We start from the raw sequence: 16,493 nt of genomic DNA, 5'->3' as shown, positions 1-16,493 counted from the left end.
CTGCTTAAATTTATGAAAAATACAGTGACTAGGGTTTGATCCCTGGCATGCTGTGCTGCCCCCCACCCCCAGGGCGCACTGAGACAGGCAACTGCGCCTGGGCGTGGTGGTACATGCCTGCAATTCCACCACTTGGGAGGATGAAACCAGGAGGATCACTATAGTCCAATCTGTGTAGTGAGACCCTGTAGACTCTGAGCTAAAATACATTTAAAAATTTTTTTTGAAAAACAAAACCACTAGAAGAATAATCTGGTATAAAAAGTAAAGCCATATTAATATGCTGAGCTATAAAAGGCTCAAGTCAACCACTTTGACATTGCCAGTCCTATGGATAGCCCACTACTATTATAGACTACTGGACTATATTAGATTATTTTGCTGAATTCACACATCTACAATATTTAAATGGCAATGGAATACCCATCTCTGACAAAACTAAACAAAAAAGAGGGGATATCAAACCATTATGAAGCACAATTTTGTATTTGCATACACAAAATAGTTAAGATAGATACACAGCTACTTTTAATTCAATGAGAAGAAAGACTTATACTAACAGTGTTTGGACAGGATATCATGACTGTATCTTGCACTATGAATAACCACTACAAAGACAACAATATGTAATGTATTAATTATTGAAACTGTCCTACTAATTGGTTTTGAAAAAAAGGAATAATCTAAAATCAAGTTGTTTGTCTAAAAAGACGATAATGGAATAGAAATAAAAAGAGAGACACTTTTTAGTATGCTTTTGTGGTTATTAAGGAAATATTCCTGGACTTTTAAAAAATGCCTATGTATTTAGGGATAAAACATTTAAATTTAGTACTTTACACTAAAACAGATTGGGGCTGGTAAGACAGCTCAGTGGACTAGGCACCTGTTATGGCAAGCGCAGGGATCAGGGTTTGATCCCCAGTCCCACATGCCATGCTGGCCCCATCCCCAGGGCATGCTGAGCTGGAGACAGAGTCTGGGCATGGTGGCTCATGCGTGTAATTTTAGCACTGGGAAGGCTGAAAACAGGAGGATCACTACGAGTCCAAGCTGCATAGTAAGACCCTGAACCAAATACATAAATGAAAAAAAAAAAGTGAAGAAATTAAAAAGTAAATAAATAAACAGATTGGGCTGGGGATGGTGGCATATGCATATAGTGCCAGCACTCAGGAGGATGAGGTAGGAGAATCACCATAAATTTGAGGCCAGCCTGTGCTATATAATGAGCAAAAGGTCAGTCTGAATTACACAGGGAGGCCCTCTCACGAAAACACACACCCAACCCACCCCCCCAAAATTGGAAAGAATTATATACATACATAAAACACACACACACACACACACATATATACACAGAACAAAAAATATTAAAGCAGATATGTTATAAAGAGATGCAACTATTCTTTATGTTATTTTATTCTTTTATTTTTGTAAGTTGGAAATTATTTCCAGATAAATGTTTAAGAAAAAAGAATGCCTCAGAATGTCAGGGTGTTGCAGGCAAGTATAGTTTAGTTAGAAATCAGAATGAAGTTTTATCAAAATACTTTATCTATTTCAGGTAGCCCACAAAAACACCAGGTACCACAGTCCTCCAGCCATTCAATTCAGTTTTGCTTTCCACAATTTCAATTATCCGTGGCTAACTGAATCTGAAAATATTAAACTGCAAATTCCTGAAATAAAAAACTCATGAATTTGATATAACTTTTACTATATTTTTATAACTTTTCTATCTTATTATTATTGTTAATTTCAATGTACCTAATTCACTAAACTATCACAGGTATGTAGGAAAAACATACATATATGGAGGAAAACACATACATACATACAAACGTGCACAAAAGTAATCTTAGAATATATACCTCTTAGATAATAGGAAACTACTATATTTAGTCTCCTGGAGGTTCTATCTGGAATTTGGTAACTGATACTACTTCAAATTTGCTCACAATGGACTATATAGTACAATGTAATAATTTTAAATGACACCAAAATGCTTTCTATGAAGTTGACTAAGCTGCTTTTGGGCTCATCTGCTGATTACAACTATAAAATCTGGTCAAACTAAATAAACAAATATCTGAAGGTATTGGAGGCTGACCTAGACCAATCATTGAAAGAGCTCTACAAGATAAGTAAATAAAAGTGGAAGTCTAAAAAAGGTCTAACCTAAAAGGCAAGAACATGAAATAAAAATATTAAGGGAGAAGAAAATAAAATGGTAAATTGAAGCTATGCAATCATTAAATATAAATGATCCAAATACATCAACTAAAAAGCTTCTGCAAAACAATCAATGAAGTTGAGAGACAACTTACAAAATGAGAGAAAATATTTATAAACTATTTGCTCTAAAAGGGATTCATATCCAGAATATATAAGGGATTTTAACAATAAAGAAGCTAAAATAAAATGTCAACAGGTGTAAGAAAAACTGCTCAACATCAGTAAGTATCAAGGAAATGCAAATCAAAATTATAATGAAATACCACTTCAGCCCAGTTAAAATGGCAATCTGGGGCTGTGGAGATAGCTCAGTCTAAGCACCTGCTTCAGCAAGTACAAAGACCAGGATTTGATCCCTGGGACTGCATGCTGTGCCAAGTCTGCTGAGACCAGGTGTGGTGGCGTAGTCCTGTAATCCCAGTGCTGGGGAGGCTGAAAACAGGAGGATCACTACGAGTCTGAGCTGCACAGTGAGACCCTGTACCAAATACATTAAAAAAAAAAAAAAAGGCAAGGTGACTGGACTCTGATGTTTAATTTAATAATATTTATAGCAGCAGCCTAGGTGTCCATCAACAGGTTAAAAGAAAAAGATAATGTAGTAGAATATTATTCAGCCACAAAAAGGAAATAAACTCCTGTCATTTCTAATAATATGGACAAACTTGGAGACACGTTAAGTGAAATAAGTCAAGCACAGAAATAGCAACTATTACATGTCCTCACTTACATGTTGAAGCTATAGAAATTATTTTGAGGTGATTAATATATCAGTTATCTTTATCTGATGACATTATACATATGTGGGAGATGTTATACTATATTCCATATATATGTCTGATTACTGTGTTGATTAAAAAATAAAAACTAATTTTAAATATAATCACAATTATTACCAACTAAAATTAATCATGGTAATAAATACTGAGACTGGTACAATGAACAAAAAGTATGATTCAATTATAGGCTGTCTGTAAAAAACTCACTTCAACTATGATGATAATAGGTAGGCTGAAAGATGAAGGATGGAAAATATCTACATTAATAATAATAACAGTTAAAAACAAACAGCAGTGGCTATCCTAGTGTTAGATTCAGAAAGAAAATTACCAGGGCAGAGGCAATGTCCACAAAGACCTATGTTCTTAGCAACTTTACTTCTAACAGCCCAAAACTGGAAATGACTAAAACATCCTGTAGTAAGTGAATGATTAAACAAACCCGTACACCCATTACATGGAATTCTATTCAGCAGCAAAACAATGAACTCTCTATGTACTGTACACAACCACCTAGATAAAGATTCAGAGAATTCCGCACCATGAGAAATGGAAACTCCATGATTTTACTATATGATTCCTATTACAATGCTCTTCAGTTAGACAGAATTATAGAAATGGAGAAAAGATTACTGGTGGCCAGAGGCTGAAGAGAGGTAGAGACAGGAAGATTACTAGTTAAAAAGCAGCTAACACAAGGGATCATTATGGTAATAAAAATGGTGCTCTGACTGAATTTGTTAGTATCCTAGTTTCACAAACTGTAGTTTCACCATCAGGAAAAAAGAATGACACGTATATGCATTGTCCTGTACTATCTTTGCAACCTTTTGTTAATCTATAATTATTTCCAAACAAAATATTTTACAGCACTACTCTCTAAGTGTACATATTTTTTTCATGCTAGAACTATTCACAGAATTCAATACTAATTAACACCTTCTAGACAGCCTTCTGTATATCATTATTCTTACACTTGACCTTGTATATAGCCCACACTGCTGACGTGACTCAAAAGTGGTATGAAGAACAGGACAGGTAACTTCACCTACCAATTTTTAAAAGTGTTGTGATTCTTAAAACTTACTGTAAGGAAGCTCAAGAGTCAGTGAAATGTTTCATAATCTGTCTGAAATTTGGGATATTGGGGGGAAAAAAGGCAATTCCAATTTGCTTGATCACAATAAGATGTGACATCACAAGTCATCCCTCCAGTTAACATTTTTAAGTGCACAGACCTTTCAAAATAGGATAAAATGAGGAAATGAACAAGTTTCCCTACCAATATAATCTACTAATATTTTAAAAATAAAGACAAGGCCATAATTAGCTAATAAATAATAATTGGCCATAAATAAAGACACAAAAAGTATCCTTTCCTTGCTATCCACCACTATAATCCATCTGTCCAAAGGTAACCACAATTGCAATTAGTTAAAAAAAAAAACACAGATACATACACATTTGTATTTTATTTTTAAAACAGCACTTAAAAATCCATATATTCTTTTAATTAGTAAGTCCAGCAAACAGGTCAGCCAAATGATAACATCTATTATCTCAGCAAGTGAATATTTAAAACTTTAACCAGTTCTCATCTTGGTGTCTCTTCCCTTCCATTTACATATGTATCTTGGCCAATAGTGTATATGTGTGTAGCTACTGCAGAGATACTATGTTATGGACACAGCCATAACAGTAAGTTTCTAGCAAGAGAGTAGAGTCAAAAAGAATATGTGTTTCTTATTTGAGGTGATATTGCTAAAATTATCTACAAAACACTGTACTGATTTACATTACTAACAAAACTACATCACAATTTTTGACAATAGGACTAAAACTATAGCAGTTTCATTTTAACTTGTATCAGTCTTAGATAGTATTTACTATAGTTATTTACCATCTTTATTTTTGTGAAAAATGCCTGTTTTTAATTCTTTTTTCTATGAGGTATTTTTGTACTTATTTGCATAAAAAGTTTTAATGAAAGTAACCAGTCCTCTGTTAGATGTCTTGCTAAGTTTGTCTTTGGTGATTCAAAATCTTCTTTCCTTAGTAACAATTTAATCACATGGTAGGTGGTACATACCCATAATTCCAGCACTCAGGAGGCTGAGGTATAAGGATTGGTGTGACTTTGAGGCCAATCTGAGCTACATAGTGTGTTCAAGGCCATCCTGGACCATGTAGTGCGACCCTGTCTCAAGCCACTTCCCCCACAAAATTACATGGTGTATTCTAATATGTCTTTTCATGATGCATTTTTTTCCTCATGTGTATAAGGAAATGGCATATTGTGTTTCACCTTCTTCTAATCAGGTAAGTACAGTCTACAGTTCAAAGCCACATAAAATTGACCATTATGGAATAGCATCAATAAACTGAGAGAACTAAAAATGTTTTTAAGGAAGCATATGTAAAAGAAAACATGTAATAACTTCATTCAATGTTATACTTAAGTACTTAATCTGGATACTTAGGCAGATCCTCTCTCAAAATGAAATAAATAAGAACTGGGGTTGTAGTTCAGTGCCCCCTACATTCAATCCTCAGGATCTTCCCTCCCCTCCTCACAAAAAAGAAAACGGTTTAAATATAAAACAAAAACACTAGTGTAGCCTAAGTTACATAAAAGAAAATGATTCACAAAATATTTTCTGTTCTTTATTTTGGTTTACTACTATACTGCAAAAGGTCAAAATGTTTTTATGCCAAAGAAAAGTTATGCAAGAAAAACAACAGGCAAAAGGCAGAGTATGTGAAATTCTTACACTTAAATGCAAGCAGTATCTTACAAACAGAACAGTTGGAAAAATATCCTATCTACACATTATTTACAGCATCTGATAAATCTATTCCTCAGCTGCACCTCTCCCCAGGAACTCCATTAAGTATCTTTTTAATTATATATAAAGAAATAATTTATCCAAGAAGAATGAACAAGCCTTCTTTAAAACACTTTAAAAATATTGAGCATGGTCATTCTTGCTATTATTTCTAAAATAATAAACTCCTAAATAAAACTCAAATGCATGAACAGATAAGGCTGAATTTTAATAGAGCGAAAGCTAAAATGGTAAAAGCATGACACTTGGAAGTATGCAGATTTGTTATCTAGCATATTTTCTACAAAGAACATGCTGATATGTATGGCCCCATTCAAATTTTAAAAGCAAAATGTTACCTCTCCAAAGGTACTTCGAAATACTAGTTAATAGGGAAGCATCTGACAATGTAAAACCAAAATGCATCTTCAAAATAACTTTAATAGAGAATTTATAATAACATTAGCATTCTTCTTTAACAACTGGTTAACAGGTAAATCTTTTTCTAATGAAAAAATATAAACAAGTGGATTATATCAAAGTTAACTGTACTTACAAGTGAATCTGCATCAGGGCATTCCCTATTAAAAAACAAAGAAAGTATCAGAAATATCTGAATATCAAAACTATCTGCTGATTATACCATGTTTAAAGTATCTTGCAATTTAAATACAACTTTTATTTAAACTCTAAAATTATTTAGAGGAATCAAATCACAGAAATCAGAAAACACAAAATCGTAATCCTATACTCATAATACCTAACAAAATACAAGCATCTTGCAAGTATTCTAAAAATTATTTTCAAAATTACTTCTTTTCCATAAATATAGTACTTACACATCTTATGTAAGTCCTCTTAAATCTTTCCAGTGGCTTTTTACTTTTTAAGTAAACTTTTAAAAAGATTTCCTTAAAGAAGAAAGCTTGGCTTTAAACAACAAATACTGGGGCTGGGGAGACAGCTCAGTAGAATAAGCGCATGCCTGGCAAGCGCAAGGTCCTGAGTTCAATACCCAGAACCATAAATAAATAAATAAATAAATAAATAACAAATGCCATATTTAAAGTGACAAGTAGTCTAAAAAATTTATCCACAGTGGATAATATACTAATTGATATGTAAGTTTTTAAACAAAACAACTTTTTTTTTTTTTTTTTTTGGTGCCATCATGGATTTAAACTCAGGACCATGTGCTTGTCAAGAAAGCGCTTATTCTACTGAGTCATCTCCAGGGCCTCTGAACAAAACAATTTCTAGCTATTTATTTCTATAACTCAAAACCAACTACTTTTTTCCTAAGGAATAAGTAGGGGGCCTGCCCATTAGCTCAGTTGTTAAGTGCCTGCTGAAGCAAAGCACTCAGGCTCAGAATTCTGTGGTTCAACCCCCAGATCCTCATGCCTTACCAGACATGCACTTAAGGCATCCTGAGCGGGCAAAAAGAAATCCTCCTAATGAATGAGTAGATTTCCAGTTGAGATTACTTTAATGTAAAATGTAATTGAGAACTGATATTCTATTATTTCATGGAACAAATATTGAATTTACACAGACGCTACGGAAAACTATCAGTTAAACTAAAATACAAAGACCACAGCACATAAAATTAGTCCTTGAGGGCACAAAGAATAACATTATACAATCTAAAACTCACAAAAATTAAGAGTGTAGACCTAAAAGGCATTTGGATCTCTGACTTGAGACAATCAATGCACAGAAGTATCAGAATACAATGAAAAATAATCTCTATCTACCCAAAGACACAATACAAAACAGAAAAATGAACTGTTTTGATAAAGGTTTAAAATGAAAACCCAAAATGACTTCACTGCTCTTAATCCAAACTGAAGTATCAAAGAGACATAAATGTAAACCCTGCTTATCCTTATATACACTTAAAACTCCCTTTTAAAAAGCCAAGCACAGAGCATGTGCTTAAAATCCCAGCTTGTCAGGAGGCTGGGGCAGGGAGATTACTTGAGCCCAGGAATTTGAGACCCTCATCAGCAACATCACCCACAGCAAACATAGGCTCAATCTCTCAATCCTTAGTTTCTCCCCCCAAAGGCCCAGTTTATGCGCTATGCATATCTTTTCTTGTGTAAAAGCCTGTGGCTTTGAGACAGACACTCTCATTACATGGTAAAGCTGTCATCTCATCAATCCATGTTCACAGTGTCCTACAAAGATTAAGCCCCAGGAAGAACAAGGTCTAAGCAGAACCCATCTTCCATAGCTGTTAGCATTTTAAAAGCCTCCAGGATCTGATAAGACATGCCAAGAACTACTGGAATTTCAAAAAACAGTGAATTCTAACATTTTCCTGATAAAAAGTTTAAAAGATGATTGTGATAGTGCAGTGATTTAAGTGCTGGCTTTTGACTCTAGTATTTTTGCTGGTAAAAAATATTCCACTACTTAGGAGGCTGAAGCAGGAGGAACACAAGTTCAAAGTTGGCCTTGGCAGCTTAGCAAGATCCTGTCTCAAAAGGGCTAGGGAGGGGCTAGGGAGATATCTCAGTAGAATAAATGCTTCCCTGGCAAGGGCAAAGGCCTAAATTCAATCCCTGGTTCTGCTAAAAAAAAAAAAAAAAGCAAGGGTGGGGGACTCTAGGGGGGCTGTGGGGTCAATCTCCAATACCAAAAAAAAAAAAAAAAAAGTTAATAGGCTACTTTTTTTTTGAGATAGTCTTGCATGCAGTTCAGGTTGGCCTTGATTTCACAGCAATTCTCCTGCCTCAGCCTCCCAAGTGATAGGCTTATAAGCATGTGCTACCATACCTGGTTAAATTGACAACACTTTAAAGATTTATTTACAAATCAACTGGTTGGACTTCAATATGTATTTCCAGTATAAAAAGAAATTAGATCATGTTCCTGGAAAGCATCCCGGCAGAAATGCTTAATAAAGGTATTTGCAGAAAGGAGAAAGCCACAGATATAGTAGATTAATTTGCAATTAGTCTTACTTTATTAATCAAATACCACTTTGGAAGGGAGAAAATTAAAATACAAAAGATACAAAACTCTTGAGAAACTTAGATAACAAGAATATAGGTAGGAGACAAGAACGCTACAGCACATTTTCCTTTTACATTGGAAAATATCAGTACTCATCAAAATATCAAACTTTAATAATTCCACTGATTCTGCTAAAGCAGTGATTTTGAACGAATTTTCAAACACTGTTCCAAAATCACCTAAGATTTTGATTACTTGAGCCAGCAAATAGCTCAGCAAACTTAAGTCTCAGCTTAGGCAAGCTGAGGAAGCACAGGAACCATGGTTCAATCCCCAGCACCACATGCCACACCAACCCCACCCCCAGGGCAGGCTGAGCCAGCCACAGAGTCTGGGTGTAGTGGGGAACAAAAATCCCAGCACTGGGGAGGCTGAAAACAGAAGGCTCATTATGAGTCCAAGCTGCATAGTAAGAACCTGTAACAACCAAATACATTAAAAAAAAGTTTTGTTTTGTTTTGTTTTTTTTTTTTGATCACTTAAGATCTTCAATCTAAACTTACTAAAAAAGCTGTAGTGAAAAAGATACTTTTGCTTTGAGTTTGTCACTGATTAATCACAGCTCAATGTTTCCAATCGTGGGAATATGTTCGGAATCACAACAAAATAGAACAAAAACTTTGAGGTTTCACACCCAGGGAATCTGATTTAATTGGCTTGAAGTAGGGCCTGGCTGCCAAAAGTGCTATCTTAATACTGCAAGTCCTTCAAGAATGGAGCCAGGTGTGGTGGTGCACACCTATAAACCCAGCATTCCGGAAAACTGAGGCTGGAGAATGCCAAGTTTGAGCCAAACTGGACAACTTAGTAAGATCTTATCTCTAAATAAATAAATAAGTTAAATAAATAAATAAGGGCTGGGGATGGAGCTTGTTGTAAAGGCCCTGAGTTCAACTCCCTGTGTCAACAAAGGAATAGTCTAAAAGGATTTTCTTCAAATAGGTGACTAAAGACATTCTCTTAGTTAATAAGACTGATACAGTAGTTTGCTCTTCACTTTTAATTTTTTAAACTTTAAATTATTTCCAAAAGGCTTTTTATTTAATTTAAACTAACAGTTTTTTCTTAATCACCTGTAACACTGAAAACAACGTTGATAATATTTAAAATGCTTACACAGATTCTGCATCCTTTTCTTTTTTAATTATTCCTGGTAAAGCGAACGTCTTCCTTTTCCTTGGTTTTATACCTTTAAAATAAATGTATATTGTTAAAAAAATATGGTTGCTCCTGATGAATACATTACACTTAGGAATACTTGTATTTACAGATAGTTTGCTCATAATGGTTTATGCTAGATCTGGATGAAAAGAAATAAAAGTATCAACCTTTAACCCTTAATTTCCAAGTCACAGTAATAGCAAATACTTATGTTAATAATAAAACAGTATAGTCTATTATTAACCAAAAGATTACAGAACATGCACTTAATGAATTTATTTTCTTTCCTAAGTCACCTTAAGCAAAAGCAGTAGATGGAGAGCTTTTGAGTCTTCAAAGAAAGTACAACACTCATTATATTAGATTTTGCTATACTTGTAGCTCAAATTATGTTTCCTGTCTACAGGGTCACAGAATCTAAACTGCTTAAAAAGATGACCCAGGACTGGCGAGTCAGCTCATTGGACTAAGTGCCCACTTAGGCAAGCACAGGAATCGGGATTTGATCCCTAGCACTACATGCTATGCTGGCCCACCAGGCGACTGAGTTCAGGCATGGTGGCACACGCCTGTAATCCCAGTGCTGGGAGGCTTGAAAACAGGAGGATCACTACAAGTGGGCTGCGTAGTAAGACCCTGCACAAAATACATATAAATAAATAAATAAATAGATGGCCCAGCTGGCCTATTAGAAGTATACATGAAAATTTGCAACGTGGCATTCTTTGTATTCCTATGTTATCCCTAGCATAATGTTAGAAATGGATCCTGAGAAGCAAAATCATATTTATTTTTCCTCTTCTTACGTAGTAAGTCATACTTGATGGTTATCATTTCAGTAATTGTTCACAGAATTCAATGCTGAAACTTCATTAGCTTCTTTGAGAAGAGATCCTGAGTCACATTCACTAACCATTCTACTTACATATGATAAAATTCAAAGGTCTTGTTCTCTAACTCAGCAAGAACAAGAATCCAGGTGTCATAGAGTAATGAACTTGTTATCATGAAAAACTAATGCTATAAACTACATATTTATACACCATACTGTGATATTTTAAACATTAACTACTTCTTCTTTTTAATGGCAGTGGTTGGGACTGAGCCCAGGCCTGGACTTCACACCAACCTGGGTTTCCAGTCTCTTTTTGAGACAGGGTCTAAGTTACTAAGTTGTATAGACTGAACTTGAACTTTCAATTCTCCTGCCTCAGCTTCCCCAAGCACTAGGATTATAGGGTTGTGCCACCACATGCAGATTTTTTTTTATTATTATTCTCACTTTAGAATGAAAGGTTAAGCTCAGACAACTAATTACTGCTCCTCATCAAATAGCTACTGACTGCAAGAAGCCTAGGCTTCAGGCCTACTGATAACTTTAATGCTGTAATAAGTTTATATACTATAATAAATAATTTTTCAAAATTCTTAAAGATTAGAAAAATAATTGTTTTCAAATTATTTCTATTAGCCCACAAAGCGAGATATACAAAACATGAACAAAAACAGAAAGTATCTTCCACATCTCATTCTATGAAAAACACCTAAACAGGAGTCAGACTGACTACAGATCTGTCCCCTAAGTCTGTTGATCACCCATTTTGAATGGTGATAATATTAATAGTAATATATGACCTCATTAATCAATGAAACACTGCCCACTGTGGAGTAAGCACTCTGCATTACTGTGTAGTGAAGGTTTTCATTTTCATGACAACAAAATTTAAGGATGGAACACAATGAAAAATATATATTTTTTTTGGGGGGGGCTGCCTCAGCCCACCCTGAGGGCAGGGCTAGCACGGCATGTGGTGCCAGGGATTTAACTGCAGTCCCTGTGCACTTGCCTAAGCAGGCACTTTAGTCCACTGAGCTATCTCACCAGCCCTATATTTTAAAAAAAAAAAAAAAAAACAAAAAAAAAAAACACTATTTTTTCTTCTCTTTCTTTCTTTTTTGCACTGAGAATCAAACTCAGGACCTTACACTTGCCAGGCAGGCACTGTGCATTTTGTTTTTTTAAATATATATATTTTGGGCTAGGCATTTCTCAGTAGTCTCGTGTGCTTGCCTAAGATGCCTAAGTGAGACATACAAAACATGAACAAAAACAGAAAGCATCTGACTTGCATGAAGCCCAATGTTCAATCATCCTCAAAAATATGTATTTTAATACAGTCGTATTCCTTCAGGCAAATCTGTTGTTCAAATAACAATCGGCATTTGCAGGCCTTCAGACCACACTTCCAGATTTTTACATTACTGCGCAGACATGCTGACACCTGTGGATGGCAAGCTTGCTTTTTTTTGTTCAACACACAACACAGTGAGCTAGGTGCCACACACACAGATACATTATAAGTAACTTACCTTCAACTGCACTAGCAGGGTCACATTCTTCAAATTCAATAAGGCCTGAAGGAGGGGAAAAAAAGCAACTCCTAGTAGAAAACAGTATCAGATAAATCCATTATACTATACTTCAACTTTTAAAATTTAACTCCTAATGCATCTTTTTAATGATTCTGTAATATGTTCTAGTTATCAGTTAATTAAAATATCAGTAATAGTTCTTAAAAAGTAAATAATCCCCCAAAATAAAAAAAAAACCCTGAGAATAGTCTATTTTGACCACATTAATGTACTGAAAAATCTTTTATATGTGATACCACAGGACACAGAGACACAAACTTGTAGTTTGTGCTTTTAAGAACTACTTTGCAGTGCAGTTAACAAGAAAAAAGCACAGTAAGGGTAGCTGTCGAATCCTTGATTATGCTCATAGGCAAAACAGTGTAGCAAGACAGTAAGTTTATCTAGAATATAAGGCCCGGGCCTCATTTGTCCTATTCACCACTGTGTTCTTAATTTTTAGACTAATAATGACTAAGAAAAAAATATATTTGTCACTTTCACCCCCAAAATCTTTAAAGGGTCAGAAAACAATACAATTAAAAATTTAAGTTTATTCAAGCCCATTCTGAGAATCTGGAAGCTGAGAGATCACTTAATGAAAGGTCTTGGAGCTTGCTGTTAGACTCTTTTATAGAGGCCTATAACAATTTACAATGAAATGGGGACAGATAGATCACTAAGGATAAAGAATTATGTGGACCTCACATTAAACAACTTTTTGCTTGATCTTAAGATTATGAATAATGAAAACTCACTAACAAATTATCAACAGCTTATTATGTACTACTGGCTTTTCTAAGTAATAATAAGGTGTAAGAATTTGAGAGGTTACCCAAAAAAGGGCAACCAGAAACATGGTTAAAATTCTCCTCCAGCTACACAGCACATTTTGTACCAGTAACTATTTACAGAACCTCTAAATTATGGACTTATTTTTTTAGAGGGGAGAAAGATAAAAATAAAAACATACTAATGGCAAGTAAATTACTAAATTTATAATTTTTTTTAAATCTGGAAGGACTTTTACAACATCATCTTAGTAAATACAGTATAAACAGAACAACATTTTAATATTTTGGGGGGCCTTAATTTATATGAAAATAGTGAAGGGATTCCTTAACTATAAAATTAATCTCTTCAAATAAGTCTAAACTTTTCTTCAAAAATCTTTTTCCTATATAGATATTGTCTCAATTAATTTTCCTTTATCTTTTTAAAATATCCTCTTAAAAATCTATTTGAGATAGTAGTGCCCAGTGAAAAAAAATAAAAACCATTTTTTAAATATAAAATGTTGTTCATTCCTGGGTTCAGTTCTCAGCACCAAAAGCAAAAAATAAACCTTCCCTGAAATATAAAATGCCAAATCCTCTCAAATTATAAAATATATCTAAAATGTTTGATAACCACCCACATAAATTTTTCTGTTAAAGACAAAAATACTAAATTTTTAGTATAATGAAGCCAAAAAAATTTTTTTTCTTAAAAAAAAAAAAAAGTATTAAACCATGCACACAGGAGACTTTCTTTCTCCAGTGGCATATGCTCCTTCACATGGCAAGGCTTTGTGTGCCTGGCTCCGGGCCAGCTGACAGCTCAGCTGGATCTCAATGCATAGCCTGACCTCCCTTGTAGCATGTCACTTTTGAACTGTTTCACAAGTGGAAAGTTTATTCAGCAATCTCCATCAAATGAAGTCTACTGCCCAATGTTCTGCTATTTAATCACAAGACAAGTTATTTTTTTTGACAGTACTAAAAGCAGAGTGAGTCTTAATGAACAGTGTGCAACAACTGGAATTTCAACTGTTTTAGACTCAATTAATTCTGTTGTCAAAATAAATAACTTTTGTTAGCAATGAGATTCTATGCTGGGTCATAAGGGTAATTTAGTTTGTATAAAAGTAAATAAAAGCACTTTGGCTCTGTTTCTTAATGCTCTTATCACACATTATCTAAAAATGTCACTATGAGTTCAATGAAACTCAGAAAAGAACAACTACTCCAGAAGGTCAACATTTCAAAACAAAGCCATTCTTAAATATAATCCCTCAATCAGCTGGTAAGAATAAATTCTTGCTATTTTTTCCTATTTTCTATTAACCTAATGGATCCATCAAAACTTAAGAAGTGTTATATGAGAAAATAAATAAAGCAATTTATTTAACATTAACCTTTAATCATCACAAATGTTTCCTAGAATGAGGTAGAATACAAAATATGTGAAATGGGTCTTGTGGGTTAGCTCAGTTGTTTAAGCACTTGCTTGGGCAAACCCAGTCAGGCGCAGGAGATCGCAGTTTGATCCCCAGCTCCACAAGCCCTACCAGACCCGCCCTTAAGGTAGCCTGATCCAATCCTTCAAAATATGTGAAATGTTTAATTAATAATCTCTGCTGTGTTGGAATGAATCCTAAATCTCAACCCACCAACAGGCCAAGTCTGCAACTTTGTCAAGTTAAAAGTAACTTCAAAATTCAGTATGTCTGGACTATTTAAATCAAGTGTCTTTCTGCACAGACTCAACCTAAATCAAAGAATATCTAATTAGAGCCAAGGTCAAACATACAAACATGTTCAGACATACAAAGTCTATAAAGAAAGAATAGGTGGAATGGGGGTTGGGGATGACTAATAATAATTTCAGTTGATGAATGTGCTTTCAAGCTTGCTCTTGGGGCTGAGGAATGTAATACAACTACATTCCCACATGCCTGAGATGACGAAGGAGGCAAGTCAACACAAAAAAATGACATCAAACTCAAATGTGGTGATATATAAAGGTTGGGGAAGTTTAAGTTCTTGTTCTACCACTTGCTTGCTGGCTGACTGCTTTGGATGTCCTTTTTTTTTCTTCTTCTTCTTCTTCTTTTTTTTTGGTAGAACCAGGGATTGAACTCAGGCCCTTGCACCTGCCAGGGAAGCGCTTATTTCACTGAGCCATCTCCCCAACCCAATAATCTTTTTTTTTTGGAACCGGGGATTGAACTCAGGCCCTTGTGCTTGCCAGGGAAGCACTTATTCCACTGAGCCATCTCCCCAGCCTCTTGGCTGACTGCTTTGGACTAGCTACTTTACCCTTTCTGAACTTGACCGTGCCATTTATAAAAGACAGCGGATATTAACACCTTTTTTTGGGGGGGGCCATATATACTTTCTTTCTCTACGTATGTCCATATAGCTTTTCCTAAAGTTTAAAGTAATGGACAACACTGACACTTCAAAAGTATTTTAATGAAAGACTTGTAGAATCAATTTCAATTCAGTGGTTCCAAATCCCAAATACTAGAAAGTCCTAATGCAGACTTCTCAACTGTCATGCACAGAATCACCTGCTGGACTAATAAAACTACACAATACTAGACCTCAACCCCAAAGTGTCCTATTGGAAAGACCTGGGGTGGTGCTCAGTAATCTGCATTTCCGTAGCAAGGAGATCACATTCTGAGAACCATACTCGTAATTCTGGGGCATTACCAGAAATTCACTACATCTAGACAGTGTTCCCTAAGGTAGTATATACATAAATCACCTGGGAATCTTATTACAACATGTACTTTGATTTGTTAGGTCTGAATAGGGTTTGAGAATGACATTTATAGAAACTATCCAGCTTACTTAATGCTACAGGTTCCCCACAAAAACTATCTGACAGACAAATCAGCTGGGGGGGGTTAAAATATACTAGTGCTCCATGTACATTTGAGAGAGAGAGAGAGAGAGAGAGAGAGAGAGAGAGAGAGAGAGAGAGAGAGATTCTCACATGTACCTAAGGCTTTGAATCCAACGATGAGGCATATTTGGAAACTAGTCTTAAATCAAAGAAATAATGTTTTAACCAGATTTCAGTTACTGAAGAAGTTTTCCAAATTTTCAACTCATTCTTCAAACACAGAATATTAACAATGAAACACAACCTCCTCTACATCCGTCTTCTGATAATATCCTCATAATCATGTGCACTTGCCAAAGCAGGCACTTAGTCTACTGAGCTATCTCATCAGCCCTCATTATCTTTTCATGTACTTACTATTCATGCATTTTATAGTAAG

General features: G+C 34.9%; 1 protein-coding gene across 1 annotated transcript in view; it reads right to left on the bottom strand.

Moving 5' to 3' along the window:
- Positions 1-16,493, bottom strand: part of Fcho2 (FCH domain only 2) — a 114,083-nt gene that overhangs the window by 56,366 nt on the left and 41,224 nt on the right. Inside the window, exons 9-11 of the mRNA XM_023703651.1 lie at positions 12,398-12,442; positions 9,983-10,055; positions 6,399-6,423 (exon numbers count right to left, since the gene is read on the bottom strand). Coding sequence (XP_023559419.1) covers positions 6,399-6,423; positions 9,983-10,055; positions 12,398-12,442 — 143 coding nt within the window. The remainder of the gene's footprint in view (positions 1-6,398; positions 6,424-9,982; positions 10,056-12,397; positions 12,443-16,493) is intronic.

This window comes from Octodon degus, unplaced genomic scaffold, assembly GCF_000260255.1.
Source record: "Octodon degus isolate 3935 unplaced genomic scaffold, OctDeg1.0 scaffold00177, whole genome shotgun sequence".
Taxonomy (NCBI): domain Eukaryota; kingdom Metazoa; phylum Chordata; class Mammalia; order Rodentia; family Octodontidae; genus Octodon; species Octodon degus.
The sequence above is the reverse complement of the archived record's forward strand: the minus strand, read 5'-3'. Positions and strand labels throughout refer to the sequence as shown.